Source organism: Pan paniscus, chromosome 14, assembly GCF_029289425.2.
Source record: "Pan paniscus chromosome 14, NHGRI_mPanPan1-v2.0_pri, whole genome shotgun sequence".
NCBI lineage: Eukaryota > Metazoa > Chordata > Mammalia > Primates > Hominidae > Pan > Pan paniscus.
In genome coordinates, this window is record NC_073263.2 from 24,505,639 (window position 1) to 24,527,097 (window position 21,459).

Genomic DNA, 21,459 nt, shown 5'->3' on the forward strand with positions numbered 1-21,459 from the left:
TTAAGAGAAACTACAAAACTCCAATTAAGACACTTGAGGCCGGGTGTGGTGGCTCACACCTGTAATCCCAGCACTTTGGGAGGCCAAGGCGGGAGAATCACTTGAGGCCAGGAATTCGAGCCCAGCCTGGCCAACATGGCGAAACCCCGTCTCTACAAAAAAAAAAAAAAAAAAAAAAAAAAAAATTAGCCAGGCGTGGTGGCACATGCCTGTAATCCCAGCTACCTGGGAGGCTGAGAGCAAGCAGAGGTTGCAGTAAGCCAAGATGGTGCCATTGGACTCCAACCTAAGTGACAGAGGAAGACCCTGTCTCAAAAATAAAATAAAATAAAATAAAATAAAGACACTTGACATTCTTCAAAAGGTTAATGTCATGAGGAAAAAAGCGTGGGGTTTTCTAGAGATTAAAAAGGCTAAAGAGTTATAAGAATCAAATGTAATACATGAACTTGACTGGATATGCATTAATTTGATTGGATCCTTTTAAAAAAAAAGCACCTTTAAAAGATATTTTGGGATAACTGGGGGAATCCCAAAATGGACTTGAATATTAAGGAATTATCATTAATTTCTTTAGATACAATAATAGCACTGTGGTTATACAGATGAATGTCCTAATTTTTGCTTGATGCATACTGAAATATTTGGAATGAAGTAACAAGATACCTGCATATTATTTTCAGTGAAATGGTTCAGCAAATTATACACATATAGAAGTAAAGATAACGATATACATGTAAAAGATACATATACACATACATACACTGACAAAGTAAATACAGCAAAATATTAACTGCTCAATCTAGGTGGTGGGTATATCAGTAATAACTGCAGTGGTCTTTCAACTTTTCTAGATGTTTGAAATTTTCCAAAATAAAAGGCTATGGAAACATGTTGTGTAAAAAAGAAGAAAAACATATTTGAGCTTTCCACACCGATGAATTAACTCTAAATTAGGAACAAGGCATTATGGTTGGGTGCAGTAGCTCAGATCTGCAATCCCAGTACTTTGGGAGGCCAAGGCAGGCAGATCACTTGAGGCCAGGAGTTTGAGACTAGCCTGGCCAACATGTTGAAACCCCATCTCTACTAAAAATACACAAAATTATCTGGGCATGGTGGCACATACCTGTAATCCCAGCTACTTGGGAGGCTGAGACACAAGAATCACTTGAACCCGAGAGGCAGAGGTTGCAGTGAGCTGAGATTGTGCCACTGCTCTCCAGCCTGGGTGACAGAGCGAGACTGTCTCAAAAAAAAAAAACATGCCACAGGGGACAAAAAAAAATAATCATACAGAAAGAGCTGGCAGGGTAGCACATGCCTATAGTCCCAGCTACCTGAGAGGCTGATGGGGGAAGATTACTTGTGCCCAGGAGATTGAGTCCAGCCTGAGCAACACGGCAACACTCCATCTCTGAAAAAATAATTTTTAAAGAAAAAACATGGAAAGGCTTCATCTTAGGACAACTTAGTAACACTATAAGCACAGAAGAGAGAAACATAAGTAGCTCACCTGTAGGATGGTTACGGTTTTCTTCTTTTAAATTATTTTTTTCCACAGGTGCTTCTTGATACTGTGCCTCAGAAAATAAATTAGGAGACGCACGTTTTGAAGTTAAGACAAAATCTCCATGGGCAGTTCTACAGAAGTTGCTTTGCTCATGGGATAAAATGTTGGGCGCGTATGTTTCTTCCTGGGTTGGGTCCGGGTAGACATATGATGGGAAGCAGCATGTGGCTCTCTCTCCAGTGGTGGCATTTCCTGGAGACCTGTGCTTCTGGCTCTGATCATCAGGCAGTAAACTCAAACCTTACAATTAAGAAAAGCAACAAAGCTGATGACTTCCTTCAACATTTTCTCTTTTATCCCCAGTAGTGACCCCCACCCCACAAAGACTTCTCCACAGTGACAACAGTATTTTTTCCCTTTATTAGGAAATGGTGTTTAACAAAACCATTGATTGTTTGAGACAGTCTCGCTCTGTCGCCAAGGCTGAAGTGCAGTGGTGCGATCTCAGCTCACTGCAACCTCCACCTCTTGGGTTCAAGTGATTCTCGTGCCTCAGCCTCCTGAGTAGCTGGGATTACAGGCGTGTGCCACCACGCCCAGCTAATTTTTTATATTTTTAGAACAGATAGGGTTTCACCATGTTGGCCAGGCTGGTCTTGAACTCCGGACCTCAGGTGATCTGCCGGCCTTGGCCTCCCAAAGTACTGGGATTACAGGTGTGAGCCACCATGTCTAGCCTGTTTAAATTTCTAATGCAGTAAGTTATTGGTAAATACAGCCCATATAACAAAAGTTCTTTGGGGCTCTCAAATATTTAAGAATCCTAAGGGATCCTGAGACCAAAATATTTGAAAACTACTGCTCCAAAGCAAACTGCTCCATGACTGCATGAGGCTAGTTCTTATGTAAATAACTTTGAAATCAGCTTCCCTGTCATTCTGTCATAGTGCGGTTCTACCTTTAAAAGTATCACAGCTGTTATTTAAGTGATCTTGATTATTCTTTGTATGTATTCCATAAAGAAACCCTAAGCCATTCAACTATTTTAAGGCACACAAATGTTTTCTATATTCTCTAAGATAAACATCCAAATTCCCTAAACCATTGTTTATGTGCTACAATTTCTCACGACCACACCCCACCTGACCCCTGCACCCAGCCTCACTCACTTGCCAAGTCTTTTTTTCCTTGTATTCTCAATGCCCAGCATAATCTCTGAGCAGAATAGGTGCTTTCCTGGGTCAGTAATTTCTTAAAAGAAGCAAACACATGGCTCCAACCTCAGTTTTTTTCAAACTATGGGACACAATCTATAATAATTTTATTATCGGATGTAGCATTTTTTAAAATGATATAGAACTAGAATAAACAAGATAGAAAATGTCCTCACTACATGCCAGGAACACCAATAAGGACTGATGACATGAAATTGCTTTGTCATTATGAGTCACGACTTTAAACATTTTTACTACTACAGAGTGTGGTCAAGAAACTTTCAAACCACTGCTCCAGGTCACATTTCCAGTTTTCTTTCCTGATTGGCACATGATGCTTTCCGTTAACTGATGGGTCACACAACAGAATACTGTCATCTCCTACCACAGAAAATATCTTTGGTATGGTTCTTCAGCTGAACAGAGTGGCTCCTACATGTATTTACCTTTATGACACCCAACAGTTTTCATTCATCAGGCAGGGGTTGGATACCAGCAGCAGCTCTAGGCCAAATCTGACTTTTCTTCTATTGGACCTTTTTTGGGGGGACAGGGTCTCACTCTGTTGCCCGGCTGGAATGCAGTGGTGCCATTATAGCTCACTGCTGCAGCCTCAAATTCCTGGGCTCAAGCAATCCTCCCACCTCAGTCTCCAGAGTAGCTAGGACTGCAGGCATGGACCACCACACCCAGCTCATTTTTCTTTTTTTTAATGAATAAACATCAATGCCTTAAAGCAGGGCATGCGCACACCAGAATGCGGCAGCTCCTTCTTGTTCCAGTTGTATTACAACTCTACCATTTCACATTTATCGGGCTAGCTCTTAAAGAAACTGGAGTTCACAACACATGATACAGGAACGATAGAAATAACATGTCAAACAACTACAGGTAAGAAATGTGCATTATACTGAGGCCCTGTGTAGGCAAAGCATACCTGGAAGTGTGCACTGCCCAGACACCATGGTGAGCAGCTTCTCTTGTTCTTCCATGAGTCTCTGTAGTTGCTCCAACTGTTGCCTCTTCAATTGTTCCTGCTTCTTCTGTTGTACTTCTTTCAGCTTTTTAAATACAAAATTAACTTTATTAAATCAACTTTACAATTCTTCATGGACCCCTCGTTCCCTTAATTCCTCCCATCTCCCTCCTCCTATCTTTCCTGGTAAGAAGTTTTAGACAGGGATCCCTAGGTAACTAAATCAGCCACCGAAAATCTAAAACTCACATCCTTATGAAGGAAATCTTATCAACTATCTCAACTAAGAAACCGAAACAGTCATATAAATCCTTTGATTGTTAAAATAGGATGGGCATCAGTATATCATCCAATTTTTTCCCCTAATACTTGATCAACCATTTCTTACTTTTTGCCAAATGAGGTAACAACTTAAAGTTATTATAAGTGCTAATTAAACACACTTAAATGTTTCACATTAGACAAAGGGCAAAATCTGGTATTCTGAGGATTTCAGAGTGAAGGGGAAAAAACAAGAAGACCTAGAACAAATGACTTTATTACATAAACAGAAACCTGCAATGACATAAATCCTATTGTACCTGTTCAAGTTTTTTAAAAAGTGGGTCTTTATAAGCCCCTTCTTTGAATTCACTCGCAAGATGTGGGATGAAGTCATTTTTGTTTTCTTCCTGGTGTCCAGGAGCACTGTGACATGCCGCTACCTGTGGTCCCTTTTTAATGCAAGGAAAGCCTGTATGGGTTTCAGATTTATCTGACTGTGGTTTGTAAGGGCTGTTTGACTCCAACTTCTGTTCTTCAAGAAGTGAATCTTCTTCATTTATAAAGCTGAAGCTATCAGAAAAATGTGTGCCTTTAATAGGAAAGCTGGTAGAAATGTCCACAGCTGCTCGCTTCTCTTTGTCTGCTTCCAAAATAGGAAATCCACGATTTAATATGACCCCAGCCCGAGAAGGATTGGTCATCCACTGGGTTAGGAAGTTCTGCCCACTGTTTAACTCTGAAGAGGTTGGCATCAGGAACATCTTAGTCCAATGACACTATTATATTTAAACAATGCAAAGGCTAGAAGAGCTATTGATTTCCAACACCTGTAGACAAAAATAGCCAACAAAATGTATTAGGTAAAGCCATTAGATGTCCTACCAAAAATAAGCCCAAACCTCAACCCAGCATAAACATGTCCTCAATATTTCATATACAAAGGACCTTAACTAGCAAAGCAATTGGGCATTGAGCTACATTTTTTTAAGTCTTAAAAATAACCAAATTGAGTAGATCAAAAACCTAAGATCCTTCTTGACTTAACCATTCAATTACTAATGATTTTATACAAGTGCTAGATTAGCTGAACTAAACAATGGAAGATAAAATACCTTTTAAGTTATTCACTTAAAAAAAAAAAGCCACTATCAGATATTACCCACACTAAGCACTTTCTTGATTCTGGCCCTAGTTTAACATTGCTTCTTTGCCCAGTTGGTGAACCTGTTTTCTCCCTAGTTCTAGCACAAAAGTCACCACCAGCACTCCTGGCTTTACCTGGCAGTTTCACCTGTCCCTTCCTCTCTCGTCTCCCTACTAACACCTCACCCACCAGATAGCCCCTCATCTGTATTCCTAGAGGTAAAATAGTGACATTACTCTTCTAGCACTCATCTCATTATTAGTGGCATTTTGCTTTCATGTTCATTACTAATCCGTGAAGTTCCTTGAAGATATCTATATATTCACTACTGCCAAGCACCATGTCTGGCAGGTAGGAGAAATGTAATTCTTATGGCATAAGCCAATGAAAATTACATTGGCTCATGCCATAACTCTGTATGAATTATCAGACTTTAAAATTAACCAAATTCCTACTGTAACTTTGCACTGTGTGATAGATATACTTAAACAGGACATAACAGAGAAGATAAGCCTTGCCTCTGTCTGTGTCTGATTTTACTCAACTAACATTTATTGGGTTCTTACTCTGTGCCAGATATTGTTTTTGCCCCTGGGTACATAGCAGTTCATAAATCACAGTCTAGTGGGGAAGACACACACACACACACACACACACACACATTATACAGTATGTTAAATAGCAATAAGTGCAAAGGGGAAAAATAAAAGCCACGTGGGAAAAGGAGGTTGTAACTTTAGACAGGGTGGACAGCATCCTCATTTAGAAGGTAAAATTAAGGACCAAGGGATGGAGAAGGTGCAAGTTGTGCAGCTATCAGGGGCAGGGTAAGTAAAGACCCAGCCACCCAGCCTTCCTAACCTTCATCTGCAAGACACTCCCACTGACACCCCATTCCTCCAGAAACCCCCAGTTCTCAAACCCCATCACCATTACCTACCTATTTAAACCTATTATATCACTCACCACAGGAAGCCCTGAGATCCAGAGCCAGGCTTCACTTCTTACACAGTAATCCCTACACCTTATTCTGTTCCATCTCCCAAACATCCAAGCCCCAAAACACTAACAGTCCATCATCAGCAAAATCCCCATTATCCTCAACCTCTTCTCTGAGGACTCCCTCACCTTCCTGAGAACATCTGTTTGTATGGAGCCCATACTCCAGTATCACTGAGCCTGGAGACAAAACATATATTCTTATTCTTTTGCTCCTTCCAGACTACACACTCCTTTTCTAGACCATAAAAAGCAATTTTACTTGGGAGTTCTGAGGTGGCAGGATTGCTTGAGCCCAGGAGGTCGAGGCTGCTGTAAGCCGTGATTGTGTCACTGAACTCCAGCCTGGGCAACAGAACAAAACCCTGTCTCAAAAAATAAATAAATAAGTCGGGTGTGGTGACTCACGCCATAATCCCAGCATTTTGGGAGGCCAAGGCAGCCAGATCACTTGAAGTTAGGAGTTCGAGACCAGCCTGGCCAAGATGGTGAAACCCCGTTTCTAATAAAAATATAAAAAAATTAGCCAGGCGTCAGGGTGCACGCCTGTAATCCCAGCTACTCAGGAGGCTGAGGCGGGAGAATCGCCTGAACCTGGGAGGCAAAGGCTGCAGTGAGCCAAGATCACACCACTGCACTCCAGCCTAGGCAACTGAGTGAGACTCTATCTCAAAAAATAATTAATTAATTAATAATAAATTAATAAAAAGCAATTCTGACTCTCATATGACCAAACTATACAATCTACTGCCCCTCCTTTATTGTCTACCAACCTCCAGAGATCAATAGGATCTTCTCCCTCATTTCTTAAAATTTCCTGGCTGAGCACCTGGAAGAACAGATTTGCCATTCACTGAAATGCGGAAGATGGAGGACTGACACAGGTTTTGGGGAATCAGAGACCAAGAGTTGAATTCAGGACATTTTAAGATGCCTATGAAATATGCACATAGAGACACTGGGTCAGCAGCTGGGTGCACCAGAATGGAACTCACCGAAGAGGCCAAGGCTGTGAAGCATAAATTTGGACATCCTCAGCATAAAGATGGTATTTAAAGCCTTGACACTGGATGAGATCAATGAGGGATTGAGGGTAGTCAAAAAGAGAGGAGGCGGCTGGGCGCAGTGGCTCACGCCTGTAATCCCAGCACTTTGGGAGGCCGAGGCGGGTGGATCACCTAAGGTCAGGAGTTCGAGACCAGTCTGGCCAACATGGTGAAACCCCATCTCTACTAAAAATACAAAAAATTAGCTAGGTGTGGTGGCGGGAGCCTGTAATCCCAGCTACTCAGGAGACAGGAGAATTGCTTGAACCCAGGAGGCGGGGGTTGCAGTGAGCCGAGATAGCGTTATTGCACTCCAGCCTGGGCAACAAGTGCAAGACTCCATCTCGAAAACAACAACAACAACAACAACAACAAAAACAGATAAGAGGCAAAAAGTGTAGTGTCCTTGAGGCTAAGTGATGAAAGTGTTTCGAGGAGGAAAGAGCTATGTTAAATGCTGTGAAACAGATGAAGGGTAAGGAGAACTGAGAACTGACCTCTGAATTTGGCAAAGCAAAGGTCATGAGAACTTCAATGAGAGTAGCTGAGGGCAGGGACAGCAAAAGCTTGAGTGGAGAGGATGCATGACAGAATAAGAAATTGAAGACAGTAGGCACAGCTAACACCAGGAGTTCTGTTATAAAGGGAAGGAATTACATAGAGAAGTAAGGTGAAGAGGAGTATTTTTTACAATAGGAGAAATAAAAGCATGTTTGTGTAGGCTGATGAGGATGGAGAAAGGGGAGAATTGCTACAGTCATGTTCTTGAGGAGATGGGAAGAGTCTAGTACTGAAGTGGAATAACATCTCACACTACTTTCCAGACACAATTCTAGACTTTATCAATATAATACAGCAAAATATATATATAATCAAAGGAAAATGAAAAAGGGCAATGTGGAGGCAAACACGTATGTCATTTCATACTCGGTGTCTAAAAAACATAAACATATAAAAAATATAAACAGAAAAAGAAATACAGATGCCAAAACATTAAAACATGCGCATTCTCACTCCACTGAAGAGATGGAAATGAAAACAGTAACATTACCATTTTTTCCCCACCCTGGGTTGGCAAAAACTAAAAACTGGTAATACCCAGTAGGAAAAACAGAAACTCTTTTTTGCTTTTGTTTGTTTTTCACCATTCAACTTGAAGAAACTCTTTTGTGAAGTACTTACTGAGCAAATAAACTGGTACAACATTTTGAAGGACAATATGACAACATCCAGCCAACTGTAAATGCAGAGGAACTTTGACTCAGCAATTTCACATCTAGGCATTTTGTCCCACAGTTATACTGGCATAAACTCACATTTGCAATAAACTGAAAGTAAATGTCCATTAACAGGAGATCAGCTAATCATGGTAATCATATTATGCAACTGTTAAAAAGAACAAGTAAGCTCTTTACTGATATGGAAGTAGTGAATATATCCAAGATATGTTGCTAGTTACAAAGACAAAGTGCACAGCAGTGTGTATTATCAGAAATAAAGACAAAAAAATACATTTACGGCCCGGTGCGGTAGCTCACGCCTGTAATCCCAGCACTTTGGGAGACCAAGACGGGAGGATCACGAGGTCAGGAGATCGAGACTATCCTGGCTAACACAGTGAAACCCCGTCTCTACTAAAAATACAAAAAATTAGCCGGGCGTGGTGGCGGGCGCCTGTAGTCCCAGCTACTCGGGGAGGCTGAGGCAGAAGGATGGCGTGAACCTGGGAGGCAGCAGATCTTGCAGTGAGCCGAGATCGCGCCACTGCACTCCTGCCTGGGGGACAGAGCCATTCTGTCTCAAAAATAAATAAATAAATTACAATTACATGGACCTATGCATTTAGCACTTGAAATGTGGCTAATGTGACTGAAGAACTGAATTTTCCACTTTAATTAAAGTTAATTAAATTTAAAAAGTGAATAAGTACAAAATATTTTTCTCTTAAACACTTTTATTCTCTTGGTAGGACTGCATTTCACTTTAACCACTGCATGGCATAAGATGCTGCTGTACTGAAGCCCATGTCAGTGTGCATCACCCCCCAGATTGCAAAGAAACATGTCTGCAATCTCATCAGTGTCAATGGACTGATTCTGTTTGAATAATTTTTTTCAACGCATGGATATAACACTGTTATGTGTCTATCTGAATAGTTTATGAAAACAGTACAAGTTACAGTGATCTATTTAAATTGTAATTGGTAATCATCTTGGTCCAATTACAGAGTCAACTGTAATTAGTCACCTGTGTCAGAACTAAATAGCCAACAAAAAAAAAGTTTTATGATTTTGAACAGAATCTGACCTTTTAACTTTGGCCAGTTATAAAAAAGCCTGGAAAGAAGGAGGGTGAGGGGAGAGAAAGAGATAGAAATGAAAAGAAAAAAGAAAATTATTTTCAGATGAAGAGGAGGTAAATAGGTTATCTGAGTTGAGGAAATTTTGTTAGAACACTGTGAGATTTAAAAAGATATTTTAATTAAAAGGTTAAAGATATTTTCTAAAAAGTGAAAAATTTTCAACGAAGTGACCAAACAATTGTCCATAGACCCTTCTATTACCATCCAGGTTCAAAGCCATAAAAAATTACAAGCACTTGTCTTTAGCTTTATCTGAGTAATGCAATGAGAGACTGACCAATCACCAATTTAGGTGTGTTTTATCTCACAGATTATCTAAATTTACAAAGAGATGATATCAATTCAAAGCCTGATACTGAACCTGTGACATGGATATTTTTTAATCTTTTTTTTTTTCCTTGAGACAGGGTCTCACTGTCACCCAGGCTGGAGTGCAGTGGCATGATCACGGCTCAGGGGAGCCTCTACCACCCAGGCCCCAGTGATCCTCCCACCTCAAGCCTCCGGAGTAGCCGGGACCATAGGCATATACCACAACACCCAGCTCATCTTTTAATTTTTTGTAAAGAGTGGTCCCCCTGTGTTGCCCATGCTGGTCTCAAACTCCTGGGCTCAAGCCATTCTCCCACCTTGGCTTCCCAAAGTGCTGGGATTACAGGCGTGAGCCCCTGCGCCCAGTATTTTACGTCTGACAGAAGAATTTTAGCTAGATATGAAAACATTACTTTTTTCTTTTTTTTTTTTTTTCTGAGACAGGGTCTCACAATGTCGCCCAGGCTGAAGTGCATTGGCACAATCACGGCTCACGGCAGCTTCAACCTCCAGTGCTTAGGTGATCCTCCCATCTCAGCCTCCAGAGTAGCTGGGCCTACAGGTATGTGTCACCATGCCCAGCTTATTTTTTATTTTTTAATTTTTTTGTAGAAACAGGGTGTCCCCATGTTGCCCAGGCTGATCTTGAACTCCTAGGCTCAAGCCATCCTCCTGCTTCGGCCTCCCAAAGTGCTGGTATTACAGGTGTGAGTCACTGCGCCCAGCCTAAAAATCAGTTTCTATCATGACAGATGGTGTCATTCTATAAGGCAAAAAATCTGAATTTAATGCGATTTTACAACAAGAGACTGCTGTTTCCCTCGCTGATTCATTCCCCTGTATAATACACATTGAAAATTCTTGTGTTTGGTTTTCTGAAGCATAATCCACGAATAGTATCATGAATATAGTTGATTGTTCAGTATGTACAAATGCTATCAACTGCCAGTTTATAGAACTGTTAAAAGACATAGAAGACAGTGAACATAATGATACTGTGTTTTTGCCATCGCTCCCTGGTTGAGTTGTAGAAGAGTTGTATAAAGGCTTACTGTACCATTAATTGCAACTGAAGATTTTCTTGGAACAAGATGATTGCCTGCCAACCATTTAATAACCAAAAACAAAAATGCCAATGTGATGTACATTTTCTCACTGTATCACACTTTGAGAACCACAGCTATTCAGGCATTTAAAAAAACAAAAATTGCTGCCACAGGCAGTAACAAAAATAAATAATGATGTGTGAACATCAGACAAATATGATTCCTTTTTTTTTTTTTTTTTTTTTTTGAGATGGAGTCTCACTCTGTTGCCCAGGCTAGAGTGCAGTGGTGTGATCTTGGCTCACTGCAACCTCAGCCTCCTGGGTTCAAGCGATTCACCCACCTCAGCCTCCAGAGTAGCTGGGACTACAAGCATGCACCACCATACCTGGCTTTTTTTTTTTTTTTTGTATTTTTAGTAGAGATGGGGTTTCACTATGTTAGTCAGGTTGTTCTCGAACTCCTGACCTCAAGTGATCCACCTGGCTTGGCCTCCCAAAATGCTGGGATTACAGGCATGAGCCACCGCACCTGGCCCATGTTTCCATGTATATGAGCTGAAGAACAGGCAAAATAAACCCATAGTTATAAGTGGCATATTGGTCGTTATCCAGGAAAATGGGAGTTGTCCTGACTGTGTGAAAGTTGATCATACAAATTGAGTCATTCTTGTCATAGCCAACTAAACAATCAAGAAGTCAAGAGGGAAAGGCACTCAGGACACACAACTTTGCTCCAAGAATGGAATTCTCTATAAGTCAGTATGCTGAAACTGCCGGTTGTAACCCGAGACCAGTTTGATCTATAGATGTTGAGGTAACTTGCTGCAATTGTAGGACTAATTTTGCCCTCCACCATGGCCCACTCGGTAGGACCTGCTGCCTCCCCAGAACCTTAGGAGAACCAATGAACTTTCTCGAAGAGCGACACATATAACAATTCTCTTTTTTATAAAACCTCCAGCTTTCTCTTTGTTCTTTGGACATACTGAAGACCACCTGGTCTGTACGCCTGGAACTGCCATTCTTTCTTCCCAAATAAAACGTTAAACTTAGATATTCATCTCCAAATTTTTGACTTCAACAACTGGGAAGGTTAATACAGGGGGTGGATACACTTAGGCTGTACACTTAAGATTAGCGCACTTTACTGGATATCTATTATTCCTGAATAATATGTAAAAACTTTTTCTAAGCAAATTGTTTTTCAGTAGGAAACCAATCTAAAAAAGTAATGACTTTTTTTTTTTTCAAAATCAACCACGTAACTTTGCTTAATTTCAATGACCTTAGCAGAAAATCTTTCGAAATCCAAATTCAGAAGGGAGACAAAGTACAAGGTCATTTCATAATATGGAAAACTAGAAAAATTCCCTACTAGACTGACAAGTGCAAGCAGTCTTGGGATGCAGCAGCCAGACTTTTGCATCTCCTCCTCCAACTCCCCACCAAACACACCTTCTATACCTTCAATTTCATGACCGCGATTCTAAAAATATATTTAATGTCAGCATGAAGTATAAAAAAAGCGTCACCAGAACCTGCTACTTATTATTGATACTGAGGTCTTGGTAAAGGGAGCATTGATAATATATATGCCGAGATAGGATTAGTATGTGGACTCAGACTTTACAGATATCAAAATCTGAAGGACACGGGTGCACGTGTATGTCAAACTCATCAAATGGAATGCATTTAAACATGTGCCATTTTTATTGTATAGCAATTATACCTCAATAAAACTTTTAAAAAATGTAACAAATTGACAGCCTTGAAATCTCCAGAAAGTGCTATGTAAACATTCTTTAAAGCAGTATTGAAAAAAAGATAAATTCTCTGCACGGTGAGAGAAGAGAGTGGATACAAACAGCAAATTCAAAGCCACTCTTAGACCGTGAAAAGTAACTAGTTGGTCTGGGAAGTGATTTAGCAGTCCCCTAAAATACAACACGTTCTTGAAAGCCATGAATCCACACGAAACTTCAAGAGAGAAGCCCTTGACAAAGCTGGGGCAAGACCGGCCCTTAGGACAGCCAGCAACGCTGCTTCACCACCCTGCTCCAGCGGACTGCGGCTGCCGCGCTGCCCACAGGAACTCAAGTTCCGCCACAGCCAGGACAGACAGACAGACACCCCAGAGAGGCCGGCTTCCCCAGCTCTGCGACGAACAAAGCAGCGCGAATGAACGAAGCCACTGAACTGCCGTGGGCCTCAGCGCGCCCGTGGGCCTGAGCGCGCCCCAGCGCCCCGCTCCCTCCTCGCCCCGCCGAGCCAACCCCGAGGTCCGAGCGGAGTCCTGCCCGCCCACCGCCGTCCATCTCCGGCGCAGGGCGGCGGACAAAGAGCTCCTCCGCTCTTTTCGCCCACAAATTACCGCTCCGTGAAGCCTGGGCAGCTCAGCAGCACGAACCGACGCCTGAATCTCCGCAGCATTTACAAATGAGCCGCCACAATCGCCGCCTCTGTCGGAGCCCCGCCCCCGTCCCGAGGTCCTGTGGGAAGTGAGGATCTCACCCGCGCGTCTGCCCTAAAGCGCAGGCACCGCTGAGCCCAGTGAAACTACAACTCCCAGTGACGCCACAGCGACGGGCGTTGCCCGGCGGGGGATGGACTGCGCGCCGCCTTCCGACCAGCAGCGGGCCAGTGGTCGGCGTAGGCGGGCGGCGTGGCGGGGCGGAAAACCGTTTCCGGGAGAGACCTTCCGTGGTGGACGTCGCCCCAGGCTCCCACACTTAGAAAATTAAAGGGAGCGCCTAACGGAGCGATGGATCTCCGTGTTCCCAGCAAAGCAGGGAGCACGGAGACTCAAAGTTAACATAGAGCCCAACCGACGCTTTAAGGAGGTGTTTTGGGTTTTGTTTTTTTTTTTTCTATTTGAGTACAGTCTATTTTGTCGTTTTTTTGGTTTGATTTGGTTTTTTTCTTTGTTTTCCGCTTTGGCTGAGGTGACTTAGTAAAGGAGAAAAAGGGCAGTCCGCTACACCATTTCGTAAGACGAAAATAACCCTATGAGAATTCACTCCAAAAATAGGCATCTTTCATCTCTCCTCAAATGGCTAATCGGTGGTTTGGCAGAGTGTGTCCATTAGATTCTGAAACTAGTTTGAATACTGACAGTGCAGAATTCAAGAAATTTTTTTTTGTTTTGTTTCGTTTTAACTGCCACGGCCCTTTAATCTAGGAAGTTACAGCACCGTGAGTTACCACAGTTCTACATACCTGGCTTCCGTGTCTGATTAAACAGCAGGCCAAGTAAAATGTTTAAAGAAATCAAATGAAGTGCCATTTATAACCGTTATAACTGAAACAAACGACTGCTAAAGACAAAAATATTTCACAGAAATTTGGTCCTCCAAAATTTGTTTTGCTTTCTACTTCAAAAAGAGTCTACTTCTCTAAATCAAGATTTCGGTTTTGCTTCTTTTTTCAATTTTTCTTTTTTTTATTTTTATTTTTTGAGATGGAGTCTCACTGTGTTGCCCAGGCTGGAGTACAGTGGCGTGATCTCCGCCCACTGCAAGCTCTGCCTCCCGGGTTCACGCCATTCTCCTGCCTCAGCCTCCCGAGTAGCTGGGATTACAGGCGCCCGCCACCACGCCTGGCTAATTTTTTTTTTTTTTTTTTTTTTTTTTTTTTTTAGTAGAGAAGGGGTTTCACCGTGTTAGCCAGGATGGTCTTGATCTTCTGACCTCGTGATCCGCCCGCCTCGGCCTCCCAAGGTGCTGGAATTACAGGCATGAGCCACTGCACCCAGCCCAATTTTTCTTTTTAATTTTCACTGTGGATGAGGAAGCTAAAGCCAGAGACTTCCGAGATCACACAACTACTTAAGATGCCAGACAAGGACCCAAACAATCTTCCTTTTCATTTATGATAGCCCTTTGGCTTGAAAGCATGCCCAAAACTCTCATCATTCTTCCTAAAATGTGTATCTTTAAGGATAGTCACAATATCCTCTATTTTTGTGCCTATATTTTATTCGTATGTTTTTATTTTAATATAGTATGTAGTGCCACATTGTTTGTTGATTGAATAAATAAATGAATCTTTTACCACACTCAAGTCTTAACTGGCTGTTAAATTAAGGTTATAATGTGTAAGTTTTCACCTGTAGCCCATGTAATTCTCAAAACTCCCACTGAGCTTCAAGGGTTCAAATCCATTACAAGGTGGAAAGGCTAGTGGGGAGGAACTTCCATCTTCTACTCTGCCAGACAATAAAAGGTTCTACCTTATCAGTGGTTCCTATCCTCGTTGCATCTTCAGATGGTGCTGTAGAGAAAAATTAGACTAACGGTTGTGGCACAGGGGTTTTAATGCCAGATTACCCATTCTGTTACAATTCTTTATGCCATCATAGGAGTCAAGAGGGCACTCCTATGTCATGGTTAAGAGTCCAGGATTTATCAGGCAGACCTGGGATCAAATCCTAGCTTGATAACTTACAAACAGCTTTGTAGTCTTCAGCACTCAACTTTTCTGAAACCAGTCTTCTCATCTGCAAAACAGGGGTGGATAATAATGAGACCTTCATAGGACTGTCAAGAAGATTACATTAAAAGAAAGACTATGTATGAAAAAGTAGCATAAAACCTCCACATAGTAAAAAGTCAATGAACAGGAGTTGTTTTCATCTTTATCAAGAATTTAACTGTTGGTGAACTCTTGTCTACCAAAGCCTAGCTCTGTGGGTCTTGTCAAATGCTGTGCCAGATACAGAATAATACTTATTGTATTCCCAAATTATTTGGAAATAATTCTTTTTCATTATTTATTTTTTTGGAGACAGGGGTCTCACTCTGTTGCCCAGGCTGGTCTCTAACTCCTAGGCTCAAGCAGTCCTCCCACCTTGGCCTCTGAAAGTGCTGGAATTACAGGCATGAGCCACTGTGCTTGGCTGGTAATAATTCTTTTAATCAAAGTTGATCTGAGTGACAAAGAGTTGACAGCTTTTCATTGTTGGTCTGATGGTAGCAAGTGTCCACTCTATCCAGAGAGGACATGTCAGGTGCAGTGGCTCACACCTGTAATCCCAGCACTTTGGGAGACTGAAGTGGATAATTTGAGCCTAGACGTTTGAACGTTAGCCAGGTATGATGGTGTGCACCTGTAGCCCTACATACTTGGGAGGCTGAGGCAGGAGGATCACTTCAGCCCAGGAGTTGAAGGTTATGATCACACCACTAGACTACAGCCAGGGCGACAGAGTGAAACCGCCAACTCTTAAAAAGAAAAAAAGTGGGGGAGGACATCAGGGCTAGCCTGGCCAAGGAATGATTCCTGTAGATCAGTCAGAGTGGTGGGAGAAACTATAGGGAAAGGAGCAGACCTTCTGAAAAGTCGGAAGCCTCTGCATAGCCTCCAGGGAGAATAAGCTGAAGGCAGCTGTTTTCTGACCCTGAGGCAGAGGGCAAGGAGTAGGTACCAGGAAGCATAGGGGAATTTATCGTAAATAGGCTTGTTTACTTACATTGACCAGGAGCTGACCTTTGATCATCCACATGTGTGACCCGTTCCCTGAAAGGGGAACAATAATGTTAATTACCCACAGATTGTTTTTGCTCCAGGCTTTCAGCATTCTGTCTATACTGAATAAAAGCAAGCAGCTCCAGCTGTTTGCCTGCTCACTCTTTGGCTGCTAGTGCCAAGCAGTCCCCTAGCTGCTCTTACACTGCATACCTGCGTCTGAGTACTCGTTTCATCCATCGTCCAGCCAGGGTCTGTGGGACAGACCCAGCAACTGGTGCCCTGTGTGAGGAATGCTGCAACAGATCACGATGGAACCCCCAAAAATGAGGTGAAGAGACTGTGCGGGAAGTAAGTAATTGGTGCCCACTCGGGATTTCCAAGTTTGAGGGAATTTTCAACCTAGGGTTTCATCATGGGACAACAGTTATCAACTCAACAGCAACACTATATGTAAGTATTGAAACAGCTGCTTAAAGCTAGCAGAGCCTGGGTCTTGGAGGCTCAGTTAAGGGGCCTAATGCAAACTGTTGTTTTCAATAACCCATGGTTCCCAGAAGAGAAGGCACATTAGACCAAGAGCTCTGGGAGCAAGTGAGGGGAAATCTTAAATGACATCATGCACAAGGGCAACGGGTCCCAGTAACATCTTTAACGTTATGGGCCTTAATCAGGGCTGCTTTGGCCCCGCTCTACACAAAAGAGCCTAAAAAGGAAAGGGAAGAGGAACCATCCACCTACCTGACCGCCTCCTCCTCCCTCAGCCCCACTGTTACTAGGTAAAGGTGCCACAGAGGAGACAGAGTTTCCCTGAGCCCCCTCCTCCAATAAATTGGAAAAAAAGACAAGGGATACACTACAGTTATGGGACCCTGTCTTAGGCAAGTGGCATTAGAAGGGGAGCTCTTGGCCTGCCCTGTGATGCAAGATCAACATGGCAATCAGGTATATGAGCCCATCACTTTCAACACCTATAAAGAGATAAGAAAAAGCATTAGAGAAAACAGAGCTGCTAGCCCATCTAGAAAAGGATTAATTGAGGCCATAGCAGACAACTTCCTTATGATCCCATGGGACTGGTCAGTGCTAGCTCAAACAACTTTAGAGGCCAGTCAATAACTCCTCTGGACGGCAGAATATGATGAGTTGTGTGAACGACAAGCCAACCAGAATCAATTGGCCGGGTAAAACATATGGGTCACTCAGAAACAGAAAATTGTTGGCATTGGAGAAGTGCACACAGCCAAGCAGAGTGCACGCCCTCTAAAGTCGTGATTTGGAGGGAAGAAAAGCAACTATACAACCTCTAATCATGCCCATCCCTGTTCATCTTTGGGAATGGGATTTTATTAGCCCAATGGGGGGGTCACTATGCAGAGCCCTTTCTAATACTGGCCACTGTTGTAAGTCCTCCCCTACCCCTGACATGGCTGTCTCAAGATCCAATTTGGGTAGAACAGTGACCTTTAAAGGGAGAGAAATTACAACAAACCCATGAATTAATTGAGGAACAATTAAAAGCCAGTCATATAGAACCAGCAGACAGCCCTTGGAATTCACCCATTTTTTGTCATTCCCATAAAATCTGGTAAATGGAGACTTCTGCATGACTTACAGGCTATCAATGCTAATTTGCAACCTATGGGGCCCCTTCCACAGGGGCTCCCTTCCCCCACAGTGGTTCCTCGAGTTTTAAGTCATTATTGACTTAAAAGACTGCTTTCATACCATTCTCCTTGCAAAACAGGACAGAGAAAAATTTACGTTTACAATACCAGCTATCAATAATGAAGGCCCAGCTCCCGGATTTCACTGGAAAGTACTTCCTCAAGGGATGCTGAACAGTCCTACCATGTGTCAGTGTCGTGTAAATCAGGCTTTGCTCCCCAGTAGAAAAGAATTTCCTAATTGCAAGATAATCCATTATATGGATGACATCTTACTGGCAGCCCCAACGGAGCCAATACTTTTGAATTTATATGCCTCTGTCAAAAAGAATACACAGTTAACAGGCTTAATCATAGCACCTGAAAAGGTACAGATGTCCTCTCCTTGGAAATATCTTGGATATATACTAACATCCCAGTCAGTAAGACCTCAAAAGTTTAAATCAAATACTAACAACAGGCTTGTTTACTTACGTTGACCAGGAGCTGACCGTTGATCATTCACACACGTGACCCCTTCCCTGAAGGGGGAACAATAATGTTAATTACCTGCAGATTGTGTTTCCTCCAGGCTTTCAGCATTATGTCTGTACTGAATAAAAACAGGCAGCTCCAGCTGTTCAAGACTACTCACTCTTCAGCCACTAGTGCCTAGCAGTCCCCTAGCTGCTCTTAAACACTGCATACCTGTGTCTGAGTACTCCTTTCATCTGTTGCTCAGCCGGAGTCTGCAGGACAGACCTGGCAGATCCCCAAGCCCAGGTGATCCGGGCTAGAAAGGGGAACTCCAGCAGGTTGGGGAGATGCATGTGTCTGGCCTCTAGACAAACCCAAGAAAAACCACACCCTCCTTTACCTGCAGGAAGAGTGAAGGAGTTCTTCACCAACGCCTGAAACAGATTTCTAGAATTACTTCAGTAAAGAAGTTTCTTATTTTTGAGACGGAGTTTCACTCTTGTTGCCCAGGCTGGTGTCCAGTGGCGTGATCTTGGCTCACTGCAGCCTCCACCTCCCGAGTTCAAGTGATTCTCCTGCCTCAGCCTCCTGAGTAGCTGGGACTACAGGCACACACCACTATGCCTGGCTAATTTTGTATTTTTAGTAGAGATAGGATTTCTCCATGTTGGTCAGGCTGGTCTCGAATTCCTGACCTCAGGTGATCTGCCCACCTCGGCCTCCCAAAGTGCTGGGATTACATGCGTGAACGACCACACCTGGCCAGTAAAGAAGATTCTAACAACAGTGTTGGGTGCAAAGAGACTTTTTTTTAATCTTGGCATTTTGATATAGTTAAATCTATTGCTGGTGTATTGGACTTACAACAAAAGATCCTGGAAACCTAATGGGTCTGTACAACAAAGGGATTATCACATCCACTATATTCTAGAATGCGTGACCAATGATGTTGAATAGACTGTAAAGGATTTCTAGCTTGAATCTTTGATGTAATAACTGCAGAGCAATACTATAATAGTTTTCACACCTGTATTTTTGCTTTCTTTAAAAATAGCAACAATTACATAGTAGTTTGATGGTTTTTCAAGCATTCTGTAGGTTTTTATTACACATTTTTTTTAGATGGGGTGACTCTATCACCTGGGCTGGAGGGCAGTGGCATAATCACAACTCACTGTAGCCTCAACCTCCAGGGCTCAAGTGTTCCTCCTGCCTCAGCCTCCCAGGAAGCTGGGACCACAGGCATGTGCCACCACATCCAGCTAATTTTTGTTTTCTGTAGAGATGGGGTTTTGCCATGTTGCCTAGGCTGTTCTTGAACTCCTGAGCTCAAGCAATCCACCTGCCTCAGCTTCCCAAAGTGTTGGGATTACAGGAATGAGTTACTGCGCCTGTCATCTCCATCATTTCTACAGGATAGTTTTGACAGATACAGAATTCATGGTTGCCAGTTTGTTTGTTTTCTTTCAGCACTTTATATCATCCCACTGCCTTCTGGCCTCCATGGTAATAAATTGGCTGTTAATCTTATGGAAGGTCCTTTGTATGTAGTGATAATTTCTCTCAAGCTGCTTTTAAGCTTCTCTGTCTTTGGCTTTCAACAGTTTGATTATTAATAAAATGCTATTGTGAACTCTTTGAGTTTATCATACTTGAAGTTCATTGAGCTTATTAGAAGTGTTACATTATGTCTTTTATCAAATTGGGACTTTGGGGCCACTGTTTCTTCAGTCACTCTTCCTGCCCTTTTTACCCTCTTCTTTCTTTCTGGGACTCCCATTATGAATATGCTGGCACACTTGATGGCGTCCACAAATCTTTTGGACTTTGTTCTTCATTCTTTTACTTTCTGTTCCTTAGACTTAATAATTTCAATTGTTTTCAAGTTTGCTCATTCCTTCTTTAACCTGCTCAAATATGTTGAGCGTCACTTGTGAAATTTTTTTTTTTTTTTTTAATGAGACAAGGTGTTGCTCTGTTACCCAGGCTAGAGTGCAGGAGTGCAATCATAGCTCACTACAGCTGTGAACTCTTGGGCTCAAGTGATCCTCCTGCCTTAGCCTCCTGAGTAGCTACAGCCACAGACATGCACCACCATGCCCAGTTACCTTTTTAATTTTTTTGTAAAGATAGGGTCTCGCTATGTTGCCAAGGCAAACTCTTAGCCTCAAGTGATCCTCCCGCCTTGGCCTCCCAAGATGGTAGGTTTACAGGCATGAGCCATCATGCTTCATCCTATTGTACTTTTTAACTATACAATTTTTTTAGTTCTTTTCAGTTCCATAATTTCTGTTTGGTTCCTTTTATAATTTCTATCTATTAATAATCTTTATTTTTAAAATAATTTCAACATTTATTTTAGATTCAGAGGGTACATGTGCAGGTTTGTTACCTAGGTATAATTTGTGTTGCTGAGGTTTGGGGTATGATTGATCCCCTCACCCAGATACTGAGCATTGTACCAATAGTTTTTCAACCCTTGCCCTTTTCCCTCCCTCCCTGTCTAGTAGTCCCCAGTGTCTATTGTTGCCATCTTTATGGTCCATGAGTACCCAGAGTTTAGCTCCCATTTACAAATTTGAACATGCAGTATTTGGTTTTTCTGTTCCTTTATTAATTCGCTTAGAACAATGGCCTCCAGTTGCATCCATGTTGCTGCAAAGGACATGATTTCATTCTTTTTATGGCTTCATAGTATCCCATGGTGCATATGTAGCACATTTTCTTTATCCAATCCATTGTTGATGGGCACCTGAGTTGATTCCGTGTCTTTGCTATTGTGAATAGTGCTGTGATGAACATACTAGTGTATGTGTCTTTTTGGTAGAATGAGTTCTTTTCTTTTGGATGTGTACCCAGTAATGGGATAGCTGGGTCGAATGGCAGTTCTGTTTTCAGCTCCTTGAGAAATCTCCAAACTGCTTTCCACAGTGGTTGAGCTAATTTACATCCCCACCAACAGTGTATAAGCATTTCCTTTTCTCTGCACCCTTGC

At 42.3% G+C, this 21,459-nt stretch overlaps 1 protein-coding gene across 6 annotated transcripts in view; it reads right to left on the reverse strand.

The window, feature by feature from the left end:
• Positions 1-19,386, reverse strand: part of CENPJ (centromere protein J) — a 44,608-nt gene extending 25,222 nt beyond the window's left edge. The window contains exons 1-8 of one of the 6 annotated variants that reach the window (XM_055096562.3): positions 19,329-19,386; positions 18,865-18,898; positions 18,483-18,529; positions 16,346-16,392; positions 15,322-15,373; positions 4,285-4,794; positions 3,665-3,788; positions 1,517-1,813 (exon numbers count right to left, since the gene is read on the reverse strand). In XM_055096562.3, coding sequence (XP_054952537.2) covers positions 1,517-1,813; positions 3,665-3,788; positions 4,285-4,728 — 865 coding nt within the window. In that variant the 5' untranslated portion in view covers positions 4,729-4,794; positions 15,322-15,373; positions 16,346-16,392; ... (1 more) ...; positions 18,865-18,898; positions 19,329-19,386. Of the gene's footprint in view, positions 1-1,516; positions 1,814-3,664; positions 3,789-4,284; positions 4,795-8,338; positions 8,585-13,249; positions 15,061-15,321; positions 15,374-16,345; positions 17,894-18,482; positions 18,530-18,864; positions 18,899-19,328 lie in introns of those variants that run through there. The other 5 variants (XM_055096561.2, XM_055096560.2, XM_003812608.6 and 2 more) reach the window with 5 other exon arrangements.
• Between the last annotated feature and the right edge of the window lie 2,073 nt (positions 19,387-21,459).